Source organism: Neopsephotus bourkii, unplaced genomic scaffold (assembly GCF_033783945.1).
Source record: "Neopsephotus bourkii isolate Nb327-2 ecotype Australia unplaced genomic scaffold, CSIRO-AGI_Nbou_v1 NB_272, whole genome shotgun sequence".
Classification (NCBI taxonomy): domain Eukaryota; kingdom Metazoa; phylum Chordata; class Aves; order Psittaciformes; family Psittacidae; genus Neopsephotus; species Neopsephotus bourkii.
The window spans coordinates 20,950,740-20,971,423 of NW_026900781.1; the positions used below are offsets into that span (position 1 = coordinate 20,950,740).

Consider the following 20,684-nt stretch of genomic DNA (forward strand, 5'->3'; position numbering starts at 1 on the left):
TAGCCAGAGAGACTGTCATTGTCATCCCTGCGGGTTGGATCTAGCCAGGGTGAAAGCTGTGTATCTGATATGAGTTTGTGGAGTGTGGCTGCTGGAGTAGCCAGAATCTGTGTTTCTTACTGCCTCTTCCCACTTCCTGGTTGCTGATCTGAATGTGCTTTTTCACCCTATGATCGAGCAGCAGCTGTGGGGTGTGCGTGCTTGGACTTGTCTCAGCGGCTTTATCTTCTGTTATCTTTATCCAGAGATGGCAGTGTCTTACTAACGTTTAAAACTCCCTTGTGTCTTGAGAGCCTGTCCACATCCTTCCTGTGTGTCAGTTTGCTGTGTGCATGCTTCGATACCTTGAACTATGAAACCTGCCTTCTGTGTGGTCAGTATCATATTTGAGGCATCTTCTTGTGGTGCCATGCTTCAGGGGGGTGTCTCTTTTATGGTTCAAAATATCTTTCAGATCATCAAGTTGATGAGGCTTTGCATACTAATTCATATTTGACATTATTGCTTGGAAATGATTTTGTCTTTCTCACCAAATCAGATAGGCAAACACACGTCCGTGTTCTTGTTCCTCTGTGCAGAGGGTCTTCATGTCTGAGGAGATATACTTGTTTCTTTGGTTCTCTGATGAAATGACAGCTGCTGGCAAATGCAAGTACCTCCTTTGGAGGGATGTTTTACAGAGTAACTGCTGAGCACCACAGGCATATCTGTAAGCCAGATTGTGGCTATGAATGTTTTGGCTACAGTGATGTGAAGTCTGACATTAGTGTTTTATTTTGATATCAGAGCCCTCAGCCCTCCTTTTCTTCACAGAAGTTTTATCTTTCACTTTCTAGGAAGTGGTTTGTGCAAAGTCAAAATGAAAATATCTGCCTGGGCATAGATGCTGCTGTAACTTTAGCTGGTGTAGCAGAGTAGCTTGGTTGCAGTGGTGCAGTTGTCTCAGCAGAAGAACATGCTTGCAGTTAAGTGATGAATTTTGTGGGGGCAAAGCCATTCTCATTTCCTTTGCAACTGGGCAGAAAAATCCCACTTAGGTCCAAGCATCTCAGGTGCACGTGGAAAAAGGTCAAGTGATTTCACTAATAGCTGAAACAACTTCGTTGGAAAGGGTTTTATATCAGTTATTGGCACTGTAGTAGAGCGTAGTAGAGACCTTTGGAATGCTGGAGCCCACAGCACCAAGGGAATAGTTTTTGAGTTGTATTACTTTTGTTCATGTTTCAATTGGATTGAACTGTGCTCCAAGGGGCCTGGAAAAAGTTTGGCAGATGCGCTTGTACTTCCCAGCTGTGGGGACTGCCTGCTAACCCTGAAACAAGTAACCCCAGTAGCCCTGTGAGCAGAAGGAAATTCACTGAAAAATCACCATTGGTGTAATCATGCTGAGGTCAAGGTCATCTGCTAGGAAAACTCTCGTATTCATGATTCACAGGGCTGCATCAGCAGGATCTAGTGCAGACCTGTCTTTAACAGGAAAAGCTTCTGGTGTTGACAAGTGGATTGTTTTGGAGACTAGTGCTTGCGTACACTCTGTCAGGAACCCAATATATCTGGGTGCTTGAGTTACCTTGCTATGAGCTGGAAGAGATAGAGGGGATCAAAATGAGTGCTTTTCCAACTTTGTCATCTGACTTAATCCAGTTGATGAGGTGTGCCTGGCATGTGCTTTCTTTGACTTGTTCTCTCCATGAGTGCATCCTACCAGTCTAGGTTAAACGTTCCCATCACCAACAGGCTTCGTTCTCTGATACCTGAATTATGTGTGTTGTGTCTCCCTACCTGGGAATGTGAAACAGTGTTTTGATGGACATGGGCTCGTGGTAGGATGGAAATTCTCTGTTTGTGCAACATCCAGTGAGGATACTGATTTTGGTCTTGGGCAGATCATTTAAATCAAAACCTGTAAATAATGGTAATTGAAATCAGGTGCTCTAATTTAGATAACAATGGGAACCTGCATAGCTTGGTTTTAGGGATTGTAGGGCTTTTCCTTGCAGCTTACAATTGCTCAGTATTTCATATTGAGATTTGTGCTTAACTTTTCTGCACCTGAGTTTAAGCCTTCCTTCTCTTTTTCAATCCATTTCCTTCTCTGAAATTTTTAGCTGCAGAGGGATCTAGCTAAAGCAAAATTATGGGGATTGTCTTTAATTTACTAGATTGGAAACTCACATTTATGCCCGTGCAGTTACGGCCATTCTAAAGGTATGCTCCTGTGGGGTGTTGTTTTTTGTTTTTGTTTTTTTTTTTTCCCTCCCCATACGATAGTAGTATTTATGCATAGAAGCACAAGAATGTGTGTTTTCACTGCATCTGCTAGGCATGCAAGGTTTTATGATGGCCGTATCAGCAGATTTGTTGGGTTAACTGAGCTTTTCAGATGAGTGAATTCCAGAATTGGACACTTCTAATATAACAGTAGTTTTTATATTCTTTACTATACTGGGGCCTCATGGGAGTAACTTAATAGAGATAAATTTTCAAACCATACCAGAAACGTATGATTTTTTTTGTACCTACCTGTCTTGATCTAAATGAGGCATTGGGTCATTCCTCACTGGTGCTGAACTTCTGTGGAACAGCTGACTGTTAGAGGTCTTTGCATGCTTTGTCTGGTCACCTGTATCTTGTTTGTCCATGTGGATGTTCACAGAAAAATGTGTGAAGATACCAGTATAAAGTTTGTATGTGAAGCTGTGGTAATGCAGAATGACAGCTAAATAATGGATCTTTTATTTAGTTTTACTGTAAGAGTTCTATTAAGCTGAAAGGAAAGAATATATTCAGTGGGCTCTTTCAGGAAATAATCTCTTTTGCAGTTTAAACACTTCTTATACATTCTGTCATGGTGTAAAAATCTGGGTTTAGTGCTGGTGTGCAGCTGTGTGTTTTGACAGTGAAAGAGCTTGCAGTACAAATGTTAAAGCTTTTTTTTTTGTAGGATCACAGCATTTTTCATATTTTGCAGTTGGCTTAGTTATGAATCACCTGGTGGTGAGTCAGCTCCATACTGCATGACTGATTTGTCGTGTCATCTTACTTATTTTTATCAACTGTTGAGATGATAGTTGGGATTGCAACTCTGATTGCTATTGCTTTCTCGTTTAATGGGAAGTATGACCCTCTGTTGAATTGGCTTGTTACACCTCAGTATCATACCTTGTGTAGTGTTTGTGGCAATACAGTGACTCCAAATAAAATACTTGTTGGAGATATTTGTGTGGAAGCCCTACTAATGGGATGAAAATTATTTCCTTTTCCACCTTTCTGTTGTACCTGAGGTGAGCCTGAACACTTACTTGAAAGCACAAGTCTCCTTCAATCCAGAGCACTTGAGTTTTGAGAAGAGACTCTGCCTTTTTTGGAGTGCACCAATGCTGCAGGTGTTGGTGTAGAGGGAGCCAGTTTTGCACTGCTGTGCCTGCGGAGGTACTTTGGTCATTTGCAGCTTACTGAAAGTCTTTCTTTACTGCTGAGGCTGTGTTTGTGATTGCCTTGATAGTAAGCAGAACTGTACTCCTATGGCCGCACTTGAACTCTGTATTAGCTCTGTACGACCAGCTTTATGTAATTGTCCATGCATGTCCATCCTATGATCTTTACATTCTACATCACTGATAGTGGATTTCGCTGCAGTGTATACTATGGTACATTATTGGTGCCTGGGTTTAATGGCTCTGGGATGAGGACAAGTGAGGTTGCGTACCACACAGAACATCCCTAAGCTCAGGCTTTTAAATATCAGTCATATGAGAGTTGGGAGCCATAAATCTTGTACAAGACATGCCTGTGCCTGCAGAAAAGTTTCTGCTACTAGTTTAAGTCAGTATTGTGCCTAACAAAAGGCAGTATCCAAACAGAGGGTAGTAAATGTTTTAAAGGGAAGGAGAAAGATTTTAAGTAATTCAGAGCTAAGACTTTGCTAAATAAAAAAAGAATTTAGGTATGTATTTTCTATGTTACACGGCTGCTCAGATTAAAAGATCAGTAATGGTCTCTCTAGCTTAATAACTTGAGGCTGTAGAATGGAAACATGCCCCTGTTTCTAGAAACTTCTGATTTAATCTGCCAGGTTGAAGCTACATATAACAGAAATCATCATGTTCTCAGAGCAAGAGAGAGTTTATGTGTGGAATTAAGTAACTGGATTTTGACTCTAAGCCTGAATCTCAGTTCTGAAGCATACACAGGTGAGACAGAAGAGAGCAGAGAAATTGCTTGAATCACATTGGGGAAATACAGGGTAAGGTGACATTAACTGAGGCCCTGGCTAGCTAAACAAAATGGTTACTTCATGCATCCTTTTTCTTCTAATCTGATGCCGTTTGTTCTGTAGGATAAGTTTTTCAGAATTATAGCATGTTTGATGTACTGCAACAGGTTTGCATAAATATACCCATCAGCTGGTAATGAGTCTTCCTCACTGATCTCTGAAGCTGCATTGTAAGACATATTTATCAGAAAACACAGTAAAATAGACCTGTTTGGGTAGTTAAGAGTAGCCTGGGAAGGTTAAATAGAGGGCAGCACTATTCACTAATACGCAAGGTTGGCAGTCCATATACCCTTCACAACCTTTCCTTCCATGCAAGCAATCAGAAAAGGTGGTCTGATTTTAATCTATTTCTTCTAATTGGTTTTTAGTAACATGTGAGGGTAATCTCACTGTATTTCCTGTTGAACTTATATCTAACCCTCATTTTAGAGAATATAAACCAGAGCTTTTACAGCTTCATGTGCTTGAGGTTTGTCAAAGTAAATTCAAAAGCAAACAACAGTATCCTTACAGAGCCAGAAAAATACTGGTGTATTTTTCTTTGCATGGAAAGGTTGGGTTTTTCTTTCCAGGTCTATAAATGTTAAAATTATATGTAAAGCTGCCAAGTAATTCTCTGAATATAAGACAGCTTTCTTGTCTGTCTCCTTTATAATTCTGACATGACTACTGAAGAAGCACTGTCTGTATTTGAGGAGGAGGTGGTGGGCAGGGGGAAGGTGCTATGAATTGCTTGCTGCTTGTATCATGGGAATCAATCGTAATTGGGTTTCTCCAACATACACATACAGGCAGGAGGTTCATAGTTCAAATGCAGACCAACTAGTTTATATGTTGATTTTATGGGAGTAACTTATAGAACAGCTCTGTCAAACTTTCACAGCCAAGAGCAAGTTCTGTTCCTTATCTGTATATAATGCATGTTCTCACACGTATCAAAGCAATATCCGTACCATACAATGAGGCTTATGACGTGGCTTTGAAAGATATTACATCTTTTGACCACTTCATCTGCCCATACCTGTAAATTCATGCCTTGCAATGACTGATGGTGCTCCAGTCTCCTCAACAAGTTCTAGCAGTGACATTTACTTGCTTTTTGCTTTAAAAGAAGTCACTGCAGAAGTATGACCAAGACTGGGCATATTCAAACCTTCTACCAGTCCTTTTTTAAAAAACTTTAAGGTTTTGTATTTAACATCCACAGGCTTTTCACAAGTTTAATGAAAAGAGATTCTTACTTGCACGGTAACAGAAATCGAGCAGTAATTCATGCATTGTTATCTCAAAGGTGTAAAAATTGGAACTTCTTGTAACTCTAATACAGACAGAAGAAAAGCTTTTTTTTTTTTTAGGCTGTTCTGTGAATTCTTATGGCTCCTGGGGCTGGTATATGTATTCATGCTCCTTCTAATAGAACCAAGGAAAAGAATGTAAGATTGTTTTCCCCAAAACCAGACATATTAAAATGTAGGCGTGTTTTCATATTGGTACTTCAGTATCTCCAAGAGGTCTTTGTCTTTGTGCCAGATACTGTAAAACTTTATAGCAAAGAGGTAGCTTTTTTTTTCCTAAAAAGCTTTAAATCAAAGAAAGAGCTCACTCTGACATACTGAACAATGTATACTCTATTTGAGTAATAATCAAATTTACTAGCATGCATTTGAGAGAACGTAAGTGATTAGTGTCTGACTATGTAATCAGTCTGACTAATGCTCCTGTTCAGTGCAATTAAGACAACTGTGGTCTGCTGCTTGTAACTAATCAGCTTCTCTTTTCCCCAGTATAGATGTAATGATTTTGGACTGGGGATAAGTATCCATTCATACCCACTACAGTATTTCCTTACAAATTAAAGATGCATGTGGGTTTGCAGTCCAGACAAATACACAAAAAATCTGAAATTTCAGTGAGTTTACACATTTAAAGTCTGCCATCCTCCTCATTTCTGCACCTTTGCAAAAGAAGGTACAGTAGGGTCATTTATTTATGTGTTGGATATGTCTGGTTTTGGTGTGTTTTTTTTTTTTCCCCCTCTCTTCTGTTTACTGCCCTAATTCCCTTTCTCTTCACCATGATTTCATGATGATAGAATGACTGTGCAACATTCAACTGGTTTTGTTGATCTTAAACCAGAGCGAGGAGGTCTGGAAAACTTCATTTTGTGGTGTCCCGCCTAGAAAGTGAACAAAAGAGCTGAAAAAAAACCCTGGAGTTCCAACAGGAAAACCTGAAGACACCATAGATTGTCAGTAGCAGTTTGGCTCCTCCGACTTGCTGAAGGCTGGCATGTGTCCATCAGAACCCTCTGACTTGAGCTGGTTGGGCTTTCAGGGCGTGGATGTGGGTTTCACGGTTGTAATGAAAGATGCTTAACCGCCTCAGCTGCTATCTTGAGATACATGCAGCTTTGTTTCATGCTTGCCCAAACCTGTTTTGTACTTTCTTGCAGCAAGCTCTCCTCCTGCTGCAGCTAACAGTTCTGGGGAAGGGGGAGCAGAGCCAGTCCCAATTACACCAGCCTAAGAAGTTTCAGATTTCCTCACTGACAACGACTGTGGCTCTCTGTGGCAGTTCAGCCTAATGAGACATGTCGGTGGGCACCTTGTGAGAGTACCATGCAGACATGAGAGCCCCGAGTGCCTGGCAGCTGTAACCTTTGCTTTGTGCCACAGCTACCAAAATGCCTTGGTAGCATTTTAGGACAACCTTGGGGTTGAAGAGAGAGAAACAAAGCCCAGCTGCAGCAGGCTGAGGTGTGTTAGCAATACTAACTGACCAGCAGTGCTTCTCCAGGAGCTGCCAATGGTTGGTTGTTGTAGCCTGCTGCTGTTGTCTAACACACACTAGTCCTGGAGAAAAACAAGACTCTTAAGGGCAAAATATACTCCCCGAGACTTTAAAATAAGATGGCTTTGTGCTCTCTGAAAATAGTATTTATGCTTCTTTCTGATGATGAAACCTCCTTGAATAAGTGACCTGTCAGGATATACTATTAAAGAACCCCGAACTTTTTGCTTGCTGTATAGAAATTTTGAATTATCCCAGCTTTTTTGCTCCCTTTCACCTGTTGTACTATTTCTGCCAAGTCTCCTGAGCAATGGTAACATCAGAAGGAACCCCAGCCCTCCTGGGATGGGTGGATGCTGTCCACACGGTTAGTGCAGCGGCCAGTGGTGGTTTGCTGGCAGGAAGGCAGGGTGCCTTGCCTCCTTCCCTCTGAAGACAGAGTCCTTCGTCACGGTCCTGCTAGCAGGGCATGCGAGAGTAGTGCCCTTCAGGAGGGTTTATTGCAGAATTATTATTTCAAAGGATTTGCGGACTTGGGCAGGCATCCCTGCAATAATAATACGCTGGCAGGTTCCTATCCAGCATATGGTAGCTGGGACAACTGCTCTTTATTTCTACACTGAAGCTGCAAATCTGGTTTACAGCCAGCTCCCCATCTTCTGGGAGAAATAGAAGTGTGAGACACACCAAGTTCACGCAGGATAGGCAGGGAAAAGCAGCACAGCCCTATCTATTCACAGAGACAGCACTGCAGACAAGGATGTTGAGGTTCAGTGTCTCAGCCTTTAGAAAGATTTACCTTGGTGCAGAGCTGAAGCTGAGCTGCTTCTATTAACCTCTGTTGTGTTGTGGTAAAGCCAGTGAATCCTTCCAGCATGCTGCACGAAACCTTCTGTCATGGCCTTCTTGTTCCCTTTTTGCACTGCCGTGGGCTGTAGTAAACTTTCCTGCTGGTGCAAGGGAGATCTGAAGTGAAGCTGAGTGAATGATGCACACAGGCTAGTTCCATATATGGACTGTTCCATGTCTCTGGACTGCATGTACTGGGGTCCTGGTTCACACACACTTTGATTGAAGGTAACCATACTTGTGCTGTATGGAGCCAGGTGAGATTCAGCTCCAGCCTAGGCTATGAAATATGGCTAAAACATCTTCTTTCCCTAGACTATGGTACTCCTGCCAATGCTCATGCAGGTTCCGTGTGCCACACAAAGAGCACTGGCTAATCCTGAGTGTGGATAAACTGCCTGCAGTTTCAATCTGACAGTGCTTCCATGTTGGCCAAAAAATTTTGTTGATATTTGGGGTGCATTCTCAGGCAGGGGAAGTGGTGGTGTTGTGGGTCCCAGCGCTGACTTGGGTAGGTTGAAAGGCAGCTTTGGAGGCCTGCTGAGGGCTGGTCTGTTGCTGCCTACATTATAAGTTTACCTCTGCGTGTCAGAACCAGATGTGTAGGTAAGGAAAATCACTCCTTCCCCCTGTTTTAAGGTCATCTTCCAGTTACTTTCAGTCAGAGCTGGAAACATTCCCAGTTGCTGGTTAGCTGAATTAATGGCTGTAGTGACAGAGGGAGTGTCCCTACTGTTTCTCCTCAGGTAGCCCTTTACTGAAAGGCCGATAAATTGTTCTGAGATCAGCACACATGATAAAAACTATCTTTGAAACAGCATAGTCTTGTTTAAAAAGCTACCATGGAAACTGTACTGTATGCTTGGGGTTCAGGAAATGTCCAGGGTTTTGTGCTCACCTGCCCATAATTCTGCTTTGAGCATTCTCTATGGCGTGTTACGTGTCATCATGTATATTTTTGTTTTCATAAATAGATGTCCTTAGGAGCTTACTGTACTCGGGGCTTCAGTTCCTCCCTTTTCTACCTCTTACCCCTCCATTAGGACAATTACCATTACCCACCTACAACTTTTGGGGAAAGGGGATTTTAATAGATAGTTACCTCATTAAAAGACTACTTCAGTGAAGAAGCTTTGAGCTGTAAATAAAATGTCTTGGCTGTCTTGCCAGCAGTATAACTGTATCAAAACCTCACACTGCAGGCAAGCTGCAGGAACAGCAGGTAGGAAACACTGCCTTAATGAAGAGCTCCCCTGGTTCTTTAAAAAATGAGACAAGAGTAGGCGAGGGACTGGTGTTCAAGCTAGGGTTCCTACTTCAGTTGGGACTTACGCTTTCAGGATCGGAAATGGAATGAAGCTGCGTCAGGGGAAGTTCGGACATTAGGAAAAGGTTTTTCACTGAGCGGCTGTTCGGTCACTGGAAACAGGCTCTCCAGTGAAGTAGTCACGGCACCAAACCTGCCAGAGTTAAAGGAGCATCTGGACAATGTTGCTAGTCATATAGTTTAGTTTAGGTAGTCCTCAGAAGAGCACAGATTTGGGGTGCATGATCCTTATGGGTCCTTTCCAACATGAAATATGCTATTATTCTATAATCCCTGTAAACTCATACAGAGCTTTATACTGATCTCTTGTATTCAGATATTTTTATCCTTGCAACATAAAGGCAAAAAAAACCTAAAAATAAAATACTGGGGGTTTTAAACAAGCAAAGATGATAGTAGAACCCTATCTGAATGTTCATCAGAGTGGCCTCAAATGATCTGGGAAGTGAGTCCCTCAAAGATAATTTCAAAACACCACCAGTGGTGGGCAAGGGAGCGTGCCAGGAGATAAAGGAGGGATAGGGAGGAGAAATGAAAGCAAATAGGGGAGATTTGTAGTGGGAACACAAGAGGCAGAGTTGGTGGTGGAAAGTCCTGGAGTAGAACCATGCTTTGCTCTCTTGCCAGTGGCCTAAGGTGTGCAGGAGAAGGTGTGAGGGATCCAGGTCTTTGCAGATTATTGCTCAAGCTTCTGTCAGTAATGGCTTTCAGGATGTTGGTAGACGTGGGTATCAAGATCTCTGAGGTCCCCCTGAGTGGACATTACTTTAGGAGCACTCTAGCTCCTGTGGCTGATAGCCATGGGCTCCTCCCACCAGCCCTTCTCCAGCCTGGCTCCTGGCCGTGTTGGTTAGCTCATGGCAAGCCCCAGCGCTGTAGCCTGATGGAATGCTCAACACCCAGCCAGCACTGGGTGACCGAACCATGAAGCTGGAGCTAAAATTGCTGTGTCTGCCTGTGACTGACTGGAGCAGAGGGGCTGGATGTTACCTGGCAGGAGGAGTGATGGAAACCTAAGTCCTGTGTTGCCTCAGAGTACTGAAATTTGCCAGCAAGACCATCTGCTTCTATGTAAAAACCCTTTCTTTTGGCTCTGTTTCCTTTTTCTTTTCCCCCAGCCCTTTGCAGTGCCCTTGCTGAGGACCAACTTGCACCGTGGTGCTGCAAGGACATTTCAGCCTTTATAGCTGATGCTGTGGCAAAGCCTCCTTAGTTTGGGTAATAGTGTGGTGGTGATAAGTGCCACAGACCTTCCCCAAAAGAGTTTCCTGTCCAGCAGCAGCTCCCTGGGCAGCCCCCTGGTCCCTCTGTGTGTGCCTCTCTGCAGGGTTTGGGCACCATCTGCACCTGCAGGCCGTGGGCATGGTTGCTTCATAGGTGCTGGGCTTAGAGGAAGATAGAGGAATGTGGCCAAAAGGCTCTCAACAGGGTTGCTCAGGTTTTGTTTGGCATCCCACAGGGCATCATGGGAATATCTCCTTCTCTGGTGAGCTTTCATTCAGGACAAGGCTTGCTCTGCAGGAATGGCCCCTCAGAGCTCCAGCTCCCACATAAGCATTACCTCTCATTTCATTACTGCAGCACTGCACACAGGGTGCTCCTGTTCTAGACTCAGAGGCAGTCCAGTCAACTACCTGCAACACTGTTCTTTGTTCTTTTATAAAGACAAAAAAACCCCTGTTGAGATTGTTTCATGCCTGAAAAGCTGCTATGATTTGTAAGCTGCTTATTGGACAGTTATTCCAGTTCTTGATAGCAGGGTATTTCGTTCAAATTCAGTCTTGTTCATTCAGTTGCAGATAGTAACTGTTTATCTTAACATGAGTCATTGGATAAATATGAGTTTGAAATTGAGAGTCTCTCTTGAGCTCTAACTGACTTTGTCAGTCAAGATAATCTTTTGGTGCCTGACATTGTCCGTAGATGCACTTTCCATGGTATGGCAAATGGTGGATAAGGGGTGAGGGAGGTTTTGTGAGGGTTTTTAGTATTTTTGTCTTCCTTCTGAGAAGATGAAGCCATCAGTCCTCACCCCTCTTGTCCCTGGAGATAGTTAAGGTTATAATGCAAAACGGAGTATTGCCTTTACACCTGTTTACTGGGTGCTGCCTACAGTAACACTGACTTGGGGGTGCCTTTGATGGGGTGTCCCAGGTGGAGGATTGAACCCATAGGGAATATGGGCCCAGAGCTTCTTCAGTTCCTCTCCTATGTACCAGAATCTGCTGTCTGCTTCATCTCGCAGTCCAGGTTGGAGGTCTCTTCCCTTGCCTTGCTGTGTGGGCAAAGCTGGTGAGACCCAGCCTCTACCTGGCAGGGAGCTGAATGCCCATCATGGTTTACGCCTCCTGTGTCCTGCCCATGGGCTGCTCCACTCAGTCCAGCATTCTGGAAGAGCCTGGGCAGCTGCAACCCCTCCATTTTCTGCTTCATGAAGAGAAAGGAGCACTTTGCTGTCGTGAAGCAAGTGCTGGTGACATACTGGGAAAGTTTCATGTTTTCTGCAATGCTATAGTCACCATATTTGTAGGAAGGCTTCTTAAAAATTTAGCTTTGTGGTGTCTTCAGGTGATGTATAACTGTAAGTCATACAAGGCTGCTTGCAGAGAAAGTAAAAGATGCACTTCTATTTTTACTTGTCAGAATTAGCAAGGACTGCCTAGAGGCTTACTATAGTATAATCTGGGTAAAATTGATGTGTCTGATTTGAATTAAATTTCCTTATTGTCTGTGTAGGCTAGTCCAATTGAAGGGTCATGAGCACTGAACCTGTAATTGGAAGCCTGTTCCTACTTGATGGTAGAGCTTGTCTACCAACAGAAACAGGTTGGTATGTGGAATAAACTGTCTTGAAATACCTCTTGTGGAATAGGCGTTAGGTGAGAAGTCTTGATCAGACAAGATCAAGGTTATTGATAGTGGTCAGTGCACAGGGAAACAACAAAGAGGTGTGATTTACTGGATTTTGCTAAGATCTGCTGCTGTGATGACTAGGATTGCCATCCTGGCAGTGTGCTTCCCCATGCTGCAGAGCATGGGAGCAAAGAAGGGTATTCTGCATGAGTGTGACAGCCTGAAAGTTGTAGTAAGAAAGCCATTCAGGGGAGATGCTGCAAGCCATCACTGGTGCTGTAGCTGCTGGAGGTGGGGGAGAGGATGGGGAAAGGCACCCAGATGGGCTCCCAGCACTAGAGCCTGGGAGTAGCTCCTGACCCAGATGTCCCAGTCCCCAACAGGTCTGAAAAGAATTAGGGGGACTGAGAGGAAGGGTTTGGAACTGGTTTGATTGACAGGAGAAAGAACAAAGACTGAAAATGGTGGGAACCCAAATGAGCAGAAAGTAAAGATAAAATAGAGGAAATTTATGGGTTGGGTGTTGCTGAATTGATTTTGTGTATACAATAATGTGCAAAGTGGGCATTTTGCACTAGAGGTCAAGATTAAGATCTAACTATGAAGGGGGCCTAGGGAATGGTGTGATTCCCAGGGTAAATGGGTAGGAATTTTACAAAACAAGTGGGAAATAAGCTGATTCTTAGTTGATATGTGTATGGGGTATTTGCTTGAAGACCAGTGTTAGTCACAGTAGTAACGCTATCAGTTTAGTTGGTAGTATTTTTTTTTTACATCAGTAAATGTCTTACATAAAATTATTTCATTTTCCTCCATAGTTTAATAGGTAACGTTTTGTTTGGGTTTTTTGTTTGTTTGTTTTGGGTTTTTTGTTGCTTTGAAAAAGATTAAATTATGTGGCACCAAAGCAAGCCTTGGGCCCTGGTATATCTTGTTGCCTGAAAGATGGTTTTGTGACAAGGGAATGGATGTCTAAGGTCAGCTGTTACAGAGAAATAGTAAATTATCAGACAAAAAAATTACTTGGGTCACACTCTTGTCATGATTAACTGTAGAATTTAAAATGTCGGTAGTTAATCTGCTTTACATTTGGTCTTAAATTGCTTTTGATTTATAAGAGAGCATCCTTGTCCTGTATGTTAAGTATCTGCTCAGACAGTAGATCTCTCCAAGAATAAACAGTGAACTACTATATTTTTATTTTTGTTTTTAATTTCTGGGTCCTTGGGCTTGTCTTGATTTATTTTTCTCCCTGGAAAGCTGCATTCCACTGCTTGTAATGTGAGCCCAAGGCCTCTTTTTTCTGCTTGGACTCATGTATAAAGACGTTTTGTAAGATTTATTGCATTCTTTTAACTTCTAAACATGAGGGAAGCACAAATGATGATCCTCAGTTCAGACCAACAGCAGAGAACAGAAAGAAATTGGTATTTTTAAGTGGATGTTTCTCTGTACAGTCCTGTGTATTTTGGTGGGCTGCACTCATGTCTCTGCTGTGGGGTCAGTGACCATAAGCAAAAAGATGCCTTAGGAGACTGATGTCTTGAACATTCAAGCTGAGTCCTCTGGAGTTGTTGTTGGGACGTGGGGATTTTTGTGGGCATCACCGTAGGAGTGGGCAAGTAACCCTATGAAAAACTGACATGGAGTAGTTCCTGGGGCAATGACAGGAAGGATGTGGGCTTCACTTTTTGGGTCACAGATAGCTTTGCTTTCTGGTATCTGTGGGCTGGCCAGATGATGTAGCAGTTGGTTTGCTAATATAATAGGCATTATTGAAAAAAGTTTGCTTGGTTTTTGTTCTGTTTGGTTTTTTGTTTTATGTAAACCTTTCCTTTAGGTGACTTCTTTACAATGCCTCTTTGCCTTCGCTTTCCCTGTCTTACTTAATTTTATGTTTAAACTGTGATGTTTTACATTACTCCTCTGGTTACCTGGATTTGAACAAGTTAATTTAGATCAAATGTGTGACAAGACTTGGATATTTCTATTTTGCATGTAAGAATACCAGTATTATCTTCTGTAAGGCCCTGCACTTTGTATAGTACATCTAGGGTTTGTAAGAAGTTTTCTTGCTTAGGGAAGGGCAGTGGAGGGAGGTTGGTTGCCCCTTTTCTGTTACCCCTACCAAAATGCCCCACCCTTCTTGATTTATTGCAACCACACTGGCAAGAGGGACATGCTAAGCTGCATAACTGTTCCCAAGCACTGCAGAATGCAGGACTTGGCTTGGGTCAAACATCACCACATCTGGCGTGTGTTGCTGATGGCGAAGCTGATGGCATCTGACAGCCTCAGACAAGTTGCTGCCCGTGTGGTGGGTTATGGGCGTGAGGAATGGTCCAGCTCGAGGCCATGGGCAGGCCTCTTGTTCCTGTCTGGAGGCAGCAGCGGTGGGGAGCCAGTGCCCACTGTCACCCCCTCCTCCAACCCAAATTTCAGTCTTTGAATTAAAGAAAGAGACCAGAACCTGCCCTGTTTGCGAGTTGTGTTTGGGAGGGGTGAGTGTTCAGGTCACTGTAGAAGGGGCTGCTCTAAAATGCTCATAATATGTCAACTTCTCTCAGTAGACAATCTTGCATGTTTTCAGAGAACAGATTCAGTAGTCATCTACTTTGAGTCAGAGGTTCCAAGATGCAGACAAGCCTATTTCTGCATTTAAATAAAAATCTCATGGAATGTCACTGAGATAATGAAGATTGTTGTAATTCAAATACCAAATTGATGATCAGGAGACTTCTGGAGTACCTTCTGCCTTCCTCCCATCCAATATGTGTTATCAGCATCAGACCAAAACCCCCTGTGAGATTCAGTTGTGTATGGGCTCCAAGCAGACTGGAAGGCCTGAGTGTGACTTGTGGCTTCTGCAAGAAGTGGGGATTGTATAGGATTTTGATATGCTTTACCTAAGGACTTAATTCAGCATTGTCCTAAACTCACTTGACTCAGCTGTTGTGGTATCTCTTGTTACCTTTTAATAGCCTTATTCAAGCAAGGATTTCTGTCACTTGTCATCATGTCAGAAAATGATACTGTAAGAGAAAGCATTGTGTGCTCCTTGTTGAAGGCCACTCTGTCATTCTTTCCTGGTGTTAATAAATTGTATTACAAATTAAATCTTTTGTTAAAATATAATTTGTTATATCTTGAGCTATGGGGTAATTTATCAGTGCAGAAAATTAATTAGACATTGTTTTGTGATACTCCCCTTAAATAAAATGCTTGAAGGACTTATTTTCTTTTTCTTATGCCAGATTGGTTGCATAGGATAAGAATGTAATTTTCAACATAAAGAAGTGGGGAGTATTAGGATTTTCACGCTGGTGGTTTTCATGCTCTTTTAAAAGCATCAATGAAATTAATTTAATTGCAGTCATGTGCCTCAACTCTTGATTTGTTTGTGGTTTGTTTTCTTTACATGCTCACTGGTCGATTTTAAAAGCATACGTTCATGTAAAGTACTGGTTATTCAAATTGCATGGCATACAAAAAAATGCTTTTTTTGGAACCAAATATAAAGATACAGACTTGCCTAAGAAATATTTGTACATTTTGGAGTACAATATTGCACTACTTATGCAGCACTGTTTATGAAAAGGTGAAAACTATACATTTATTTGTTCAAGCTATCATTTTTCTTTATATGTCTTTGACTTGTATGTGATTTAGGGTTTGTTGTTTTTTCCAAGTAGAGTCCCATATGAAAAAAATTATTTATTTAAATATGGCACTTCTGCTTCAGAGCAAACCCCTTCATGAAATAGCAACTGCCAAAAACCCAGTTACCCAATTACTGCTCGTCTTCAGTCTCAACTTTAATCTCAGTGTGTGCTGCTCTGAATTCTCCAGCTTCATAGAGTGCATTAGAGAGTGTCTAATTGGCATTTTCTGCAAAGAGAAGGCAGTTCCTGCAGCAGTGGCTGGGGATCTGGACGGTGTTTCAGACGGTGACATGGCAGTCTGTCCCATACGTACAGTGCAGTTGTGCCCACATCCTGGACATTTTGGTGTGCTGTCAAGGACTTTCCCTTAACTTCTTTTTCCGTGGTCCCATGTCTAAAGTTGATGTTCTCATTGTGAGATGATGAATTCATTTACTCTAATTGTCCTTCTTTCTCATCTGAGTATTATTTTTGGGAAGTATCAATGTGGATCTTGCTCTCAGAGATTTCAGGGCTTGGCATTGTGTCCTGAAGCAGATCTGGCAAGTGCTATGGGTACCATGGTTGTTGGGCAGGTAGACCTTGACACTGCTCTGGATATGGTCCTGTCACAGCAAGGCTGATAAATTTTACCCAATTATGGAGAGAACATAATTGATTAGTAATCCTGTAGATTCCTGAACGGCTGTGAATGAGGACATAGGGTCGTATCATCAGAGTTTTGAAACAGGCTGTCAAAACCACACCAGTATGTTTTGTTTTACAGTTTCTGCATGTTACCGTATTTTTAACGTTCATTCAGATATTCCTGTCCTCACTTACCTGTCTCTTCAATCTTTCCCTTTTGACTAGCGAAAGAAATCTGACTCAGCAGCATGTGATTACTTCCTTTTAGCCGTATTTGCTTTCTTCAAGACTAAACAGCACTCCTCCAGCATTCAAGTGTGGGTTCTCAGTTTCAGCAAGCTGTTAACATTTGAGTATCTGATAGTTCCCTCCTACATTATTTTTGAACCTAACAGTGCCTGCACAGCTTTTTCCCGTGTTACCTGGGAATGTGGTGGCACTGGCCTTCCAGCTTTTCATGTTGCTCCCTCATTTGAGTACCTTTTTAGTGTGTTCATCACAGCACTACTAAGCTATAGTAGGGACAGGAGAGCAGTTTTGAAGTGTTGTTCTCCTTTCCCACTGAAGTGCTCTTTACTGTTGTTTAGCCTATTATGCTGCTTTGTCTTGAGCTTGTTCTTTTTGTTGTTGTCCTTTGCACTGTTCATTCCTATCTCAACCTCTAATTTTCACTTCTATAATAAATTTGAGAGTTCTTATTTTGTGTGCTGTCTCTTTAGGGTTTAATTTATAGGTTTCCATGTATTCAGCATATTTGTTATCTTGGACCATTTATATCTTGAGAGGAAAAGTTTTTGCTGAATTCTCATTTAGATTTGTCTTAAATCTTATTTCAAGCTTCCTGCATGTTTTACTTGACCTTCCAGAAATGCTAGCAGGATCCTTGAGGATGGACACTCCTGTATGCTGCCAACAGGCTCCTGTTTAAGTTCAGAAGACTCGTTTGTCTTCCTCTTGTCCATGCTGACTTTGTAGAATGGCTTTTGGTTCCTATTTCCTGAGGATTTCAACTGCTGCAGTATTTCCTAATGTGATGTTCTAATTAGTAATGATAAAGTTCAAGGTAGCCTTTCCACGTCTTTGTCCTAATAAAGGCATGAGTCAAGATGAAATAAAACAAAACAGGCCTGTCAGGGCTTGATCAGCAGGACTGTAAAAAGCCCATTTTAAGGAAATGAGGTCTGCACATGTGATCCTGCTGCCCTGGCTGATGACTTTGATCTTGTTAGGTGATTTTGACCAAGTTTTACAGTGGATTTAGGAACTCTAAGGGGCTCTGGTAAGAATTGAAAGTAAAGTAACTCCTGAGCATTGGAGAAGAAGTCCTTCTCCCTTCTGATTTGGGTGGCAGCCATCATGACAAGTTGGTGTGTTTTCTAGCCGGTCAGTGCACGCGCCGGTCTTTGAGCTGACGGTCTTTGAGTGAGCTCACAGAGCCATTTCCTCACCCAGACAAGAAAGCAATGTGTGTGAGAGGTGGAAGTATGAGAACAACCAGCCTGAAGAAGAGAAAATAGTGGGTTTGAGTGGGCCATCCTGGCTAGCATCTCTTTGCCCTGTGCAAATGCTTGTCCTGTCATCATGATGGTTGTTTACCACAAAATAAGGCTCAGATCTCTTGGTGTCTTGTCTTTTTCCTACAGTTAGGGATTGTGCTTTGGATACTCCAAATTTATAGGAACTTTCTGATGGTTTGCTCCCATATCCTGTTGACATCTCTGTTGCCTTCTAGCATCTGTTGGAGATTTGTTTCCTGGATCACCTTTCTTCCGCAGCCATCCCCCAGTACACTTTGTACTGGTGCAGGCGACAGCTGTAACAGTGCCATGGTCTGTGCCAGCATTTGGGATGCCTGAGGTACAATTTTAGTGAACAAATATCATCAGGCAGTTCATCTTTGTCAACTGGTGGGATATCAGAGTACAGAGCTTTGATGTTAAGTCCAGTCTGTGTTCAGACTCTTATTGCTTCGGCTTCTTTTTCTCACTGGTGCTCACCAGCGCTCGGGCTGCTGGTTATTACACTTCTTCCATCTTCTTTATAAATACATTTCAAAAGATTTTTGGAAGGTTTTCTTTTAAATATTCCAGATCATTGGAGTATTTGCATCACCCCACACTTGACTTTCTCACACTGAAACAGTGCCATTATCAGGGACCTGGGTACATTGACTTAGTGTTGGGTATGAGGTGCAGGCAGATATCTATAAGGATGAGCTGCCAGGATGTAAATAAAAAGGAAATGGGAATCTGAATTCCAACGCTACTGGTTTAGTCTTTAGTGATGTCATTAGTATTCAATGAAGTTTAACTAGGTTGTGGATGCGTACCTCTTCTGAGCATATTTGTGGAAGTGCCTTCTGACTGTGTATTTAACTTGTGGCTTTTTTAGAGCTTTTACTGTCTGTTTGGAACAAGCTTCAGAAATTAATCTCAAAAGTCCATTCAGTAGAAATTGGTTTGACTATTCATTTACAAATATTTGCAGCACACTGAACTAGGCACGCTATTTACATTAGGAGTAATGACCTAACCTGACAGCCATTCTGACTGGAGAATTGGAAGGAAACATTTCAGTGGATTTCAGTTCAAACATATAAACACTTGCAGCCCATTGGAACAATAATTTTCATTTGTTGTTTTGCACTGTAAAACATTTCCTTATAGAATAATTTGAGTATGTGGGGTTTACTGTAAGGGGTGGAATTTTGTTTGGTTGGGTTTGGATTTTGGGGGAATGATTATTGCTTGGTTTATTTTTCTCCTGAAGAAGTCTAATAGTAATCCAGATTGAGATGAGATTACATTTACCCTTAAAATGGAAAAAGAACCCTTACAGTCCTCAGTGCATTGACAGTATATGCTGGTTTCATATGACCCCTGTGTATGTATTTGGGGCTTCAGTTGTCAGAGAAGCTTTAGAAGAAGGTATGACTGGCAGGCTATTATAATTTACAAGTCTGCACACTGATAACTGGATAAGGAATATGAATGGGTATGAAAGCTCTATTTAATTTTTTGAATGTGTGTTCTGATATTTTCTTTGTTTCCCCTCTTTCAGGTATTCACTTACAAACAGAGCACTATCACACACCAAAAAGTAACGCCTATGCATCAAACAAGCATAGAGAGCGTGGAAGACATGGCAGCACTTGTAGATCTCCACGAAGGCTCCATTATGCACAACTTATTTCAGCGATATCAGCAAGATAAAATCTATGTAAGTTTCTTCTAAAATTAAGAAAAATATCCAGAGGGAATGTTTTTGAATGTAGAAGTGCTGTGTTTTACTGTTCTGTGGTATCTCCCCTCCTAATATTCTCCAGTTCTTTGTGTATCCACACAGAGCTGAAGCATGCCTCACCTAGTGACTTCTCACTAGCAACAGTGGAAGGAGAAGGTAGCTCGGCTGGCCAGGCAATCACTTGTATACCTGGCAGGGTTGTGTAAAGGGCTCTCAAGTTTCTCTTCTCCTTTAGACTCTCTGCCCCAACAATATGTGCTGTGTACATCACCAGGGAGGATGTGGTGGGATTTAGTCTGAGACTGCCATTTGAGATCCCATCAGGCCAAGATCCAATTCTGATCACCTTCACCTTTTAGTATACAAAAAAAGTACTAAATTGTCAAGCTGAGAACCCATGCCAGTTTGGGGTGTATTGAGAACAGGAAGCTTTTTAAAGGTTTCAAAAACTAGGAATTAGTCCACACAGAAGGCTTTTTTCTCAGCTCTATAATGAATTGTTTTGTGATTAGATTTATTTTTTTAATCTTGAACTGAGTAGATACGAATTTTTTCTGAATCTGGAACTGCACTGAATGTGAGAAAGATACCAGGAATAGTGGCTGTTTGTGGATTGTGTAATCTCACTCTTCAGCGGTTGGTAGTTTTGAGTGGAGATTTTTTTTTAATTTTTTTTTTAGTTAATAATTGCTAAACATAAATAATTTTTGTTTGCATCACCTGTCTAGGGCCTTGAGATTTGGCCATATACACAATTTATTCCAAGCTTCATCTATTAAGTTTAGTTTAATTTATTTTTAAATGTGAACAGATCTTAGTGTAAAAATAAACTTTCTCTCTGTTTAGAAATTTCTTTGATAAAAACCAAAAAGGGGCATGAGCAAATTTTGTTCCGTTGACATTACTTTTAAAGTGGCTAGTATGAGGAATTCTAAATGTTGAGGTAATTCTCTTTACAAAAGCATTTATGTGTGGTGTTTTTTTCTTCAAATGAACCATTTTTCCCTTCAGAAAAAGAAATGCCACCATATATGAACAATCCTGCATGTGTGGA

At 41.8% G+C, this 20,684-nt stretch overlaps 1 protein-coding gene across 2 annotated transcripts in view; it reads left to right on the plus strand.

Moving 5' to 3' along the window:
- MYO10 (myosin X) overlaps positions 1-20,684 on the plus strand; it is a 159,558-nt gene that overhangs the window by 45,018 nt on the left and 93,856 nt on the right. The window contains exons 1-2 of one of the 2 annotated variants that reach the window (XM_061346704.1): positions 10,161-10,316; positions 19,448-19,606. In XM_061346704.1, the coding sequence (XP_061202688.1) occupies positions 19,496-19,606 (111 nt within the window). In that variant the 5' untranslated portion in view covers positions 10,161-10,316; positions 19,448-19,495. Of the gene's footprint in view, positions 1-10,160; positions 10,317-19,447; positions 19,607-20,684 lie in introns of those variants that run through there. The other variant, XM_061346703.1, reaches the window with a different exon arrangement.